Consider the following 13,092-nt stretch of genomic DNA (forward strand, 5'->3'; position numbering starts at 1 on the left):
ACTAGAAAACCCCGACCTAGTGAGATATACATGGAGGAGACTTAATCAAGCTAGTCGTCTTGACTACTTTCTTATCTCTTTCTCTCTTGCATCAAAGGTTAAAACAGTTTTAATAGGAGACAGAATGCGATCGGATCATCATCTAATTGGCATTCACATAACTCTTACAGATTTTCCACGTGGACGGGGATATTGGAAATTGAATCAAAGTTTACTGGAGGACAGCTTATTTTTAACTAAGACAAAATCATTTATAACTAAATTTTTCCAATATACTTTTTCAGTATAATATACTTATTGTTTGGGATACCTTTAAATGTACCTTCAGGGGTCATTCAGTTCAATATTCATCAATAATAAAAAAGCAGTTTCTGGCTAAAGAGACAAGACTAACAAGGGAAGTCCATGAACTAATAGTACAGGTAGATAGCAATAAAAGTGATACTACAGAGATACAAAATAAGAGAGGAAAAACAAAAAAAACTTGAGGAACTTATTCAAGAACGATCTAATGTAATCTATTACATAAGTAAAGCAAACTGGATGGAATATTGAGAAAAATGCACAAAATTCTTCCTGAATCTCCAATACAGGAACGCTAACAAAAATAATTTGCAGAAACTCGTTACTGAATACGGAGTCATCTATGATTCTCCGGATGATATTTTAAAAGAGGAAGCAAATTATTTTAGGCAGATGTTCTCTTTTCCATCTCATCCTTTCTCACTGAATGAAGATTATGGTAAGGAATTCCTTCCTTCCAAAAAAAAAAAAGGAAAATTAACAAATGTACAGAAAGATCAGTGCAAAGGCCAAATTACAGAGGAAGAACTTTTTGAGACTATTAAATCCTTTCAGTCTGGAAAAACCCCAGGGCTTGATGGCATACCGGTAGAGGTATATCATGTATTTTTTGATATACTAAAAGCTCCATTGTTAGATTGTTTTAACTACTCCTATAGAAATGGTAGTCTATCAGGTACTCATCAGGAAGGTCTGATTTCTCTATTATTAAAACAAGACCCAGATGGCAAATATAAAGATCCAGTCTATCTAAAAAAAACTGGAGGCCCCTTACACTTCAATGTTGTGATGCAAAAATACTAGCAAAATGCATAGCACTCAGGATTAAAAGGGTTTTACCAGGTATTGTTAATCCTGATCAGACAGGTTTTTTACATGGACGATACATTGGAGATAATATACGACAACTACTACAAATAATAGAACATCATGAAACATATAAGAAGCCAGGAATGGTATTTATGGGAGGATTTTGAAAAGGCATTTGATAAAGTAAGACTGGATTTTATTTATAAATGACTGATTTTCTTCAATTTCGGTAATTCTCTGATAAAATGGGTAAAAATAATGTATAGCAACCCCAGGTGTAAAATAGCAAATAACGGCTACTTCTCAAAGAGTTTTGAATTGTCAAGAGGTGTTAAACAAGGGTGTCCGCTGTCACCATATCTATTCGTTATGGCCATCGAAATGCTAGCTATTAAAATCAGATCCAAAAACAACATTAGAGGATTAGAAATCCAAGGCTTAAAAACAAACGTGTCCATGTATGCCGATGACTCAAGTTTTATATTAAGTCCGCAAGCTAGATCCCTGCAATGTCTCATTGAAGATCTAGATAACTTTTGTGTACTCTCTGGACTAAAACCTAATTATGATTAGTTTACAATATTACGTATTGGATCCTTAAAAAATAAAACTTTTACATTACCCTGCAGTTTACCTATAAAATGGGTAGACATTTCGGTAGACATACTCGGTATTCATATCACAAAATATATAAATAAGCTCTCCACAATGAATTTCAATAGAAAACTTGTAAAAATAGACAAGATCCTGCAACCACGGAGAGGTAAATACCCGTCTATGTATGGAAAAATTGCCTTGATTAACTCCTTAGTCATATCTCAGTTTACTCACTTATGGCACTGCCTACTCCTGATGATTAGTTTTTTCAAATCATATGAGCAAAAAATATTTTGCTTTATCTGGGACGCTAAACCAGACAAAATAAAACGTGCCTATCTATATAATGAATATGAATTGGGTGGGTTGAGATTATTAAATATAAAAGCACTAAACCTCTCTCTAAAAGCTTCACTCATTCAAAAGTTTTATTTGAACCCTAAATGGTTCTCAAGTACATTACTAAGAAAAGCTCATCCATTGTTTAAAAATTGCCTTTTTGCCTTTGTGTAGATTGCCATGTCTCATTTTCGATTAATTGAAAATGATACTTTTTTCAAAGTATCTCTCTTTTTCAATCAAGCATTGCAGAGCTGGCTACAATTTCAATTTCATCCCCCTGAAAAGATATGACAAATATTACAACAAATATTATGGCTGAACTCAAATGTGCTGGTTGATAAAATACCTGTTTTTATGGGAAAGATGTTTGAAAAGGGTATTTTGTTCTTAAATGATATTGTAAATTGGAATGGTAGAGTTATGTCTTTCATGGAGTTATCATAATTGTACGGAAAGGTCTGCTCAATCCAAGAGTACAACCAATTGATTACAGCATTGCCCCAAAAATGGAGGAGGCTGGTGGCAGCAGGAGGAGGTAGGGAACTTGTCTGTCTGCCCAATATAAAGGATCAAAATTTGCAAAGGAATAAAAATAGCATAAATAGGAAAGTATACCAGTTTCATTTGAGGACCAGGATGTTGACAACTGCCATACAGATTGCAAAATAGTTGGGAAGAGATTTTTGATGTACCGATTCCATGGTATGAGTTGATATATAAAACAATGCAAGATTCTAGACTTTGTGCTTTTCAGCTAAAATTATTATATAGAATTCTGGCCATCAACAAAATGTTGAATATTTGGGGCATAAAATCATCAAAGCTCTGCAGATTTTGTTGTGAGGATACAGAATCAATAGACCATTTATTTTGGTATTGCTCTCAGGTAGCCTCTTTCTGGTCTCAGGTTCAGGAATGGCTGAAAATACATAGCATTGATATAAAATTGACCCTAGAAATAGTACTGTTAGAAGATCTGGAGAGACCGGGTCAGTCAATTACTAATATACTAATACTCTTAGTAAAAGTATTTATCTTCAACTCGCAATCTGTGGATTCTATTTGATTAGATAGATTGAAATTGTACGTTAAACATCACAGCATAGTTGAAAGATATGTGTTGCGTTGAAACCCGAAGTGGGTGGCCAGCAGAGATAGATGGGATGGGCTGAGGGAAGCTGAGGGTTGGTATGTGGAATTGGAGACAACTGGGCGTGGAGTTGCTGTGTGAGAGATAAAATGATGGTCAAAGATAAAAGTTATTTTTTTTAAATGACACTAAGTGGCAGTGTTTTTACAACTAATGCCGGTTTGCCTGAGGCTGATGCCGTGCAGGTGTTTGTACACATGCATATACACACACTCTCATTCAAATAAACACATAGAAGAACACACACATACATGTAATAGTGCCAGACATGCACACAAACATACAGTTGGCATTGCTGTTATGATTTTAGTTGTCCTTGATGTCCTTTGTTTTAAATACATTTTGTTTTTGCGTTGTTTGCTGTTTTCTTCTGTCTTCTCCTTTTTTCTCTTTAGTTCATTCTCTTGGTTGTTGGTGCATTGGGGGGTTCTTGGGGGTGGGGAATGGAAATCATTTTATTTTTTATTTTTCTTCCTGGGGAACTGTGGGGACAGCTATTGGGGAACTGTGGGGGGATCTTGGAGGGGTCGGGTTCACGTTTTTTGGCCTGGTGGTAGATCGGTCAACATGCCCTTGAGCAGGGCATTGACCCTGGATGCTTCTGTGTGTCGCTCTGAATGGGAATTTGTTGGATGACTGATATGATGTAGTTGTTGAGCAGCTTCACTGCAAGTATATTGTATATTTAGAATATTCAATAAATAAAATAAATATATATATTTTTTAAATGGAGCACTATAGGAGAAAGCCCTGCCTCCAGCTGTTTGCTTAGAAATTGTAGGGATAGTAAGGAGGCCTGCGTCTTGTGACCGTAGCGTACATGTAGGTATGTACGGCAGGACCAAATCGGAAAGATAGTTAGGAGCAAACCCATGTAATGCTTTGTTGGTTAGCAGTAAAACCTTGAAATCAGCCCAAGCCTTAACAGGAAGCCAGTATAGAGAGGCTAGCACTGGAGTAATATGATATTTTTTTTTGGTTCTAGTCAAGATTCTAGCAGCCTTGTTTAGCACTAACTGAAGTTTATTTAGTGCTTTATCCAGGCTTTATCCGGGTAGCCAGAAAGTAGAGCATTGCAGTAGTCTAACCTGGAAGTGACAAAAGCATGGATGAATTCTTCTGCATAATTTTTGGACAGAAAGCTTTAAGATTTTTGCAATGTTACATAGATGGAAGAACATAGCATAGCACTGTTACACTGGCCTTAGAGTGATTCGGCTATGAAAGCACTGTCTGGTCAAGCTATGAAAGAGGAAAGTCAGAGAGAAGAGTGTGCCTCAGTATCACTCATGAAAGGGCTTTAGATGTGGAGAGCAGGCTGTCACCCCCCTCCCTCCCCTAAATGGAAGGGAAAAGTAGAGGCCCTTTTAGCCAGAGCTCCAGAGCTCTATGCAGCTTCTGTCCTTTAAATGATGTTCACTGTTCATTTAAAGATTCTGCCCTAAGCTAACAACCATACTCAGTCTGTCTTGATTCATGTCTACTTGCATCAAGCTCACTGCAGTAGCCTTTCAACCTTTGACCCCTGGAGTAACATGCAGTGTATCATCATCAAGGGAAAGGGAACTCCCACAGCCGGCCCCTCAGTGGTAGCTAGTTCTGGGCTGTATCCCAAATGGCATCCTATTCCCTATATAGTGCACTACTTTTGACCAGTACCATATGAGCCCTTGGCAAAGGTAGTGCACTACATAGGGAATAGGGTGCCAATTGGGATGCATCCCTACCTCTGAAATGGAGAGGACACAGGACTGAGTGGCACACACCTCACAGCCCCACACTCAGACTGACAGACAGGCAGCAACCGGGGAATCCCCTGGACCCTGAAGTAGTTTGTTTCATTTTGACAAGAGGCCATACAGTTCCCCCTCAACCAGAATGAGGCCAGGGCCACATTTCACTACTACTGACCCTTTTGGATTTTGGATGCCTTTTGGACTCAAGGTTCAAAGAGAATACTGACTTTGTTTTGACATCGAAATTATGATAATATGGGTCAGAAACTAAGTTAGCGATTGTGAGGGTTGAATTGGATGGTAACATTGTATGTTAAAAATTCAAAGAAGTTATCTCCAACTCATTTGAAGGTATAATTTATTTTGGGCTGTTTTTAGCAGAGAATATGGAATGGCCTTAGGCTAGTAAATCAGGGTACACAGGTGTCTGCTCTACTCCGCTGTACTCAAGAGTTTTATTTTGCACAACAAACAGAACTGGCATGTCTCATCATTTGATTTAGACAATACAGAGCATATTCTCAACACTGAAAATCACCCGTATGGCCCCTATCACCTCCTCAATATATTTACAACAGCACAGCCTCAAGACAAGCCCCTGAAGGTGTGAGCCTTTCATTCATCAGAGAACATTTCACCAGTTTATCACAGTGATGTTTCTGTCTGTGTTTCCCTGTGCCTTCAGATCTCCCAGATAGGGAACCTCTCCCACCTGTCTGAGCTGCGCGTGTTGAACTTGGCAGGGAACTGCATCTCCAGGGTGGACAACCTGCAGGGCCTGGACTCACTGACCGAGATCAACCTGAGACGCAACTGCATCTCCACTGTGGTGAGGGAGAGGAGGGGATTTTATTTTATAAGGATCCCCATTAGCCGAGGCCAATGGTGACAGCTAATCTTACTTGGAAAAATAAATTACAGACAAAATACTTTACAATTTACACTACTGTTCAAAAGTTTGGGGTCACTTAGAAATGTCCTTGTTTTCCATGAAAACATGCATGAAATGAGTTGCAAAATTAATAGGAAATATAGTCAAGACATTGACATGGTTATAGATAATGATTTTTAACTGAAATAATAATTGTGTCCTTCAAACTTTGCTTTCGTCAAAGAATCCTCCATTTGCAGCAATTACAGCCTTGCAGACCTTTGGCATTCTAGTTGTCAATTTGTTGAGGTAATCTGAAGAGATTTCACCCCATGCTTCCTGAAGCACCTCCCACAAGTTGGATTGGCTTGATGGGCACTTCTTACGTACCATACGGTCAAGCTGCTCCCACAACAGCTCAATAGGGTTGAGATCCAGTGACTGTGCTGGCCACTCCATTATAGACAGAATAACAGCTGACTGCTTCTTCCCTAAATAGTTATTGCATAGTTTGGAGCTGTGCTTTGGGTCATTGTCCTGTTGTAGGAGGAAATTGGCTCCAATTAAGTGCCCGTCCACAGGGTATGGCATGGCGTTGCAAAATGGAGTGATAGCCTTTGTTCTTCAAGATCCCTTTTACCCTGTTCAAATCTCCCACTTTACCACCACCAAAGCACCCTCAGACCATCACATTGCCTCCACCATGCTTGACAGATGGTGTCAAGCACTCCTCCAGCATCTTTTCATTTTTTCTGCGTCTCACGAATGTTCTTCTTTGTGATCCGAACACCTCAAACTTAGATTCGTCTGTCCATAACACTTTTTTCCAATCTTCCTCTGCCGAGTGTCTGTGTTCTTTTGCCCATCTTAATCTTTTCTTTTTATTGGCCAGTCTGAGATATGGCTTTTTCTTTGCAACTCTGCCTAGAAGGCCAGCATCCCGAGTCGCCTCTTCACTGTTGACGTTGAGACTGGTGTTTTGCGTGTACTATTTAATGAAGCTGCCAGTTGAGGACTTGTGAGGCATCTGTTTCTCAAACTAAACACTCTAAACTACTTGTCCTCTTGCTCAGTTGTGCACCGGTGCCTCCCACTCCTCTTTCTATTCTGGTTAGAGCCAGTTTGCGCTGTTCTGTGAAGGGAGTAGTACATAGCGTTGTACGATATCTTCAGTTTCATCGCAGATTCTCGCATGGAATAGCCTTCATTTCCCAGAACAAGAATAGACTTATGAGTTTCAGAAGAAAGTTCTTTGTTTCTGGCCATTTTGAGCCTGTAATCGAACCCACAAATGCTGATGCTCCAGTAGTCTAAACTAGTCTAAAGAAGGACAGTTTTATTGCTTCTTTAACCAGGACAACAGTTTTCAGCTGTACTAACATAATTGCAAAATGGTTTTCTAATGATCAATTAGCCTTTTAAAATGATAAACTTGGATTAGCTAACACAACGTGCCATTGGAACTGTCACGACTTCCGCCGAAGTCGGTTCCTCTCATTGTTCAGGCGGCGTTCGGCGGTCAACGTCACCGGTCTTCTAGCCATCACCGATCCACCTTTCATTTCCATTTGTTTTGTCTTGTTTTCCCGCACACCTGGTTTACATTCCCTCATTACGTGACGTGCATATAACCCTCTGTTCCCCCCATGTCTGTGTGTGGAATTGTTTGTTGTAAAGTGTATGTGCACTTCAGACTGGTTTGCTACGGGTTATTACAACCCGAATTTTGTTGTTCTGAGCGCATTTTTTTTTTCTCATTAAACTTCTCCGGATGTTACCCAGTTCTGCTCTCCTGCGCCTGACTTCCCTGCAGCCAGTTACGCACCTCTTACAGGAACACAGGAGTGATGGTTGCTGATAATGGGCCTCTGTACGCCTATGTAGATATTCCATTAAAAATCAGTCATTTCCAGCTACGATAGTCATTTACAACATTAACAATGTCTACACTGTATTTCTGATCAATTTAATGTTATTTTAATGGACAAAAAATGTGTTTTCTTTCAAAAACAAGGACCTTTCTAAGTGACCCCAACGGTAGTGTACATATATTTAAAAACATTAACGTCTGTGTGTGTGTGTGTGTGTGTGTGTGTGTGTGTGTGTGTGTGTGTGTGTGTGTGTGTGTGTGTGTGTGTGTGTGTGTGTGTGTGTGCGCGCACATCTATCAGTTACACATACTGTACATGTCAGTATATACACACAACATAGCATACATACTGAGAGCTGCTGTGTTTTGGGATCTGAGGGGCCACAGGCGGGGGTTGGTGGAGGGACTGCAGGCATGACATACTGAGGGTGCTACTGACTGACTGATGGCAGAGCAGAGCCCTGGCTGTTCTGAACTGAAGCAGCTGGATTGTGTCTAATCCTTTTGGCTCACACTAATGCACTGTGCAGATGTAATGGCTCAGGCCTATAGTGATTCAGATCTGTGCTAAGATCGCAAACAGCTTGGCCCTTCTATCATCACAGTAATGGTTGAAGATGGTTCCCCCCACTCTGCAATATACTGTGCAAGAACAGTATGCTGCTGTGTTGCTAATGCTGGCAATTATAACAGATGCACACATCCAACTGTCGTGGTTTATATATACACACTCATTGGCATACAGCTGATGGCTTAAGCTAGTCCCCAAGGTGTTGCCAGTGTCTGTCCCCCTACCTACTCATGCATTGACATGTGTAGATTAGATTATCATTTTCTTCTTAGATGATGATGTTAGCTGCAGATTCTTCTTTCATCTTGTTATCATCCTCCGCTGCTGGCACAAGCCTTGGCATGTTTTCCTTATTTTGATGTTTGTCTTGGTATCACATTTAGACGTTTTTCTGTTTCATGTCTCACCAAGAAAAAACACAAAGTGAAGTAGCATACTTGTACTCCTGTCATTCATTTACGGTGGTTAGCAAGGGGAAATAGCTAGCTCATTAACCCCTCCTCATGCTGACTCCAGTGGAAATGAAATAGGATATTTTTTAAACAGAAATTCCCTCCCCCTACGTTTCTATAGTATAGTATTTCTGATCAACAGAGGAGCACAAACAGGCCTAAACAGGTCCTTCACCAAACCCTTCCCTCACTTGGTATGTTGGAAAATTCGACAAGCTCTCACAGTCTCACGTCAGAATTAGACGTTCATTCATGTTTCTCAAACATCAAATTTCAAAGTGTTTAAGGTTAAGTTTAGGCAGTAACTCTGAATTTTTAAGGTTAGGGTTTAGTTTAGGCATTAACTCTGAAATCTTATGGTTAGGCATTAACTCCGAATGGTTAAGGCAGTAGCTCCCAAACTGTGGGGCGCGGCCCCCGGGCACAAGGATCAAAAATATATATATACACTACCGGTCCAACGTTTTAGAACACCTACTCATTAAAGGATTTTTCTTTATTTTTACTATTTTCTACATTGTAGAATAATAGTGACGACATCAAAACTAGGTAATAACACATATGGAATCATGTAGTAACCAAAAAAGTGTTAAACAAATCAACATATATTTTATATTTGAGATTCTTCAAATAGCCACCCTTTGCCTTGTTGACAGCTTTGCACACTATTGGCATTCTCTCAACCAGCTTCACCTGGAATGCTTTTCCAACAGTCTTGAAGGAGTTCCCACATATGCTGAGCACTTGGGGGGGGAGGGGGGCTGTTGCCCAATATTGGAGGGGGCCCCGAGTGAATTTTTGGGGAGATTAAGGTTTATATCATTGGATTTGAACATGCAACCTACTTTTGTACCTGAGGCAGATGTTTACTCCCATCTCCCATCCTTGTCCACAACGCCCTAGCAAAACCGAAACCTTTTTGAAGGTAACAGCGCTCATGATTGTCTCTAGTGGCCAGTTTCTATGTCATCTCCCGACATCATCAGACATGGATGGACGTCTAATCCTGACTTGTATCACGTGACCAGGCTGGATTTTTTTTTTTTAAACAGAAATGTCACATCTTATCAACTACAGCTTCTGTTTACTCACCTAGAAGTTTTGCTGAAATTACTTTTAATAATCGGATATAATGTTTTATTGGCCTCACTGGAGGATGGAGAAAAAATTCTACCCTTCAGCATTTTTCTCAAGGCTCTTTCATTATCCGGATTGCAGGCGCAAACTAAACACAGATACTTTCAGGTGTCTTAAAAGGTTTTCCTTTTCATTATAGTGAGGAATAGAGTGGATTTTTGGAAAGGACTTGAAGGGAAAGACAAATACATTGAAGTGCACTTTTCCAAACAGGTTTAAACCTACACTTAAACATTGGGCTCAGTTACATGAAAGGCCAGTATTTTAGACATACTGTATGTATAACCCTTTGGGTACTGTGCTACATAGAGTACATGTCTGAAAGGTTTGTTTACCCTAGAAAACCATCCTAAATGACACCTAAAATGGAACAGTTTGGAGATGATGGTAACACAGTATCACTCTGTTTGTGATGAATGGGTGATATACTGTTCTGTATGGTTTTAGTCTGTATATTGTATGCACTCTCTAAAAGACAAGTAACTTAAGCAACCTCAGCCATTGAATGACCAGGTCACCAGAAGCACTTACTAAGGATCTCTCTCTATCTCTCTCTATCTCTCTCTCTATCTCTCTCTCTATCTCTCTCTCTCTCTCTCTCTCTCTCTCTCTCTCTCTCTCTCTCTCTCTCTCTCTCTCTCTCTCTCTCTCTCTCTCTCTCTCTCTCTCTCTCTCTCTCTCTCTCTCTCTCTCTCTCTCTCTCTCTCTCTCTCTCTCACACTCACACTCACACACACACGTGTTTGTTGGCGCTTCTCTTTGTAGTGTTGTTGCGTGCAGCAGAGACAGCGGTTATGAGAGGCTGTGTTGGCACAGTAATGGTTGTAGGGGAGCTCCTCAGTGTGTGAGAAAATCAAACACACGCAAGCTGTCAGCTGTCAGCATAGCTGGGGTGGAGCTGAGCTGTAGAGGTGAAGCCCAGGACATGCAGGAGAGAGACTGACACCAGGTTCAGACACACCTCCTAGTCTCTGGGCCGCTGCTGTTAGAAGATGAGATAGACAGCGGTGGCTTTTTTCATGCACCACATCAGCCCAGTGATGACATCACTCTGTCTGAGACTCTGTGTCTAAATTTAGACTCAGCCACGGTCGGAGCTGGAAGTGCTGTTGCACTGACGGAGAAGCAGAGGTGAATATTCAGTCTGGGAAGCAGGTGTATGTGTGGTAGACTATGTGCTCATACTGTGGTATGAATTGCATTTTCAGCATGCAGAAATGTATGTTATAAGGATTCATTGCAGCGTTCTCCTCAAAGCCTACTATGTGACACTGTGAGCACAATCATCTAATGTCTTTATTTCAGGAGCAGAGCGTTCCTGTCACTATGGGGATGCTTCAGCAGACAGTACTGTTAATGTGTAGCAGTAGAGAAATGTTCCTATAAAAGCAGTGTTGCAAATAGCAGAGATTACAGCCTCCCTCACACCTGTCTCTCTCATTATAATTTATGCAATGATTGAATTAATTATTTCACGACATCTCCAATCAGACATAGCCATAATCCTAATTATGGCAACAGCACCCCTGCGGAGGCAGCATCCCTGTAATACTGTTAGTGTTAGAGACAGTAAGCTATAAAAGCAAAGAGAGTCACACACACCATATGTATAAATTCCTAATAATTTATTGTGTAAAACACCAACATTTCGGCGTCACTGTGCCTTCTTTAGGGTAATGTAATGAATGCTTGAACCAGGTTATGTAGACAAACAGTGCAATTAGTGCAACAAATGACAATAGTGAGGGGTGTCATAATTATTAGGTTGATTATAAGGAATTGAGTGAAACTGCTAAAAGACAATAGTTTACAGCATATTGAATATATTAGGGTATTGTTAGCATTATCATCAACATATATTATTGTTTAATTTAATTTCACATATATATTTAATTGTTTCCAATTTCATAAAAATGTTTTTACATGTAATCTTTTGGTTCAACCAAAATGCATAATAAGCATAATCAACAGGGAGAACATATTGAGTGTACTCTGATAAACTGTAGAAGACAGCACATTAAAAGTGTTGTGTAATGGGGCCTGAACGGCATGAAGTGAATGCACTCCTCTTCTCCTTAGTTGTTTATACAGTAATTGTGTTAAGAGCAGCCCACCAAACCTCTTGAAGCTAGGGGGCAGAATTTTTATGTTTGGAAAAAATAACGTTCCCAATGTAAGCTGCCTATTTCTCAGGCCCAGATGCTAGAATATGCATATAATTGACAGATTAGGATAGAAAACACTCTAAAGTTTCCAAAACTGTCAAAATATTGTCTGTGAGTATAACAGAACTGATTTTGCAGGCGAAAACCTGAGGAAATCCAACCCGGAAGTGCCTCTTATTTTGAAAAATCCCTGTTCCATTGCCTGCCTTTCCTCCATTTAAAGGGATATCAACCAGATTCCTTTTCCAATGGCTTCCACAGGGTGTGAACAGTCTTTAGACATAGTTTCAAGCTTTTATTCTGAAAAATGAGCGAGATTTATCAAACGCGTCAGTGGATAGCTGAATGTCCTTCGATTAGTTAATGCGCGCGAAAGTTGTAGCTCGACATTTTCTTTATCTCTTTTATTGAATAGTTTACCGACCGGTTGAAATATTATCGATTATTTATGTTAAAAACAACCTGAGGATTGATTATAAAAAACGAACTTTACTGATACTATTTGGAATTTTCGTCTGCCCTTCATGACCGCTTGAGCCTGTTGATTTCTGAACATAACGCACCAACCAAATGGAGGTTTTTGGATATAAAAATAATATTTATCGAACAAAAGGAACATTTATTGTGTAACTGGGAGTCTCGTGAGTGCAAACATCCGAAGATCATCAAAGGTAAGCGATTAATTTGATTGCTTTTCTGACTTTCGTGACCAATCTACATTGCTGCTAGCTGTTCGTAATGTTTTATCTAGTGATCGATAAGCTCACAAACGCTTGGATTGCTTTCGCTGTAAAGCATATTTTCAAAATCTGACACGATAGGTGGATTAACAACAAGCTAAGCTGTGTTTTGGTATATTTCACTTGTGATTTCATGAAAATAAATATTTTTTTGTAATTTCTTTTGAATTTGGCGCTCTGCAATTCAGCGGTTGTTTACGAAAATGATCCCGTTTAAGGGATCCGTGCGCCAAGAGGTTTTAAAGTCCCCCTAACTAAGTCACTGAGTGGTATGGTGGGTTGACCGTACTGTATACATACAGTAGCTTTCTTTTGTTTATACCTAAAGTAGGCTATGGCTTTATTTTG

General features: G+C 39.8%; 1 protein-coding gene across 3 annotated transcripts in view; it reads left to right on the forward strand.

Annotated features, from left to right (window-relative positions):
- LOC139562787 (leucine-rich repeat-containing protein 49-like) overlaps positions 1–13,092 on the forward strand; it is a 59,124-nt gene that overhangs the window by 7,646 nt on the left and 38,386 nt on the right. For all 3 annotated transcript variants that reach the window (XR_011672445.1, XM_071380825.1, XM_071380827.1), the window contains one exon: positions 5,624–5,767. Coding sequence is in view for 2 of the 3 variants with exons in the window: in XM_071380825.1 (XP_071236926.1) it covers positions 5,624–5,767 (144 nt within the window). In the remaining variant the exon portion in view is untranslated. The remainder of the gene's footprint in view (positions 1–5,623; positions 5,768–13,092) is intronic.

Source organism: Salvelinus alpinus, chromosome 33, assembly GCF_045679555.1.
Source record: "Salvelinus alpinus chromosome 33, SLU_Salpinus.1, whole genome shotgun sequence".
In the NCBI taxonomy this organism is placed as follows: domain Eukaryota; kingdom Metazoa; phylum Chordata; class Actinopteri; order Salmoniformes; family Salmonidae; genus Salvelinus; species Salvelinus alpinus.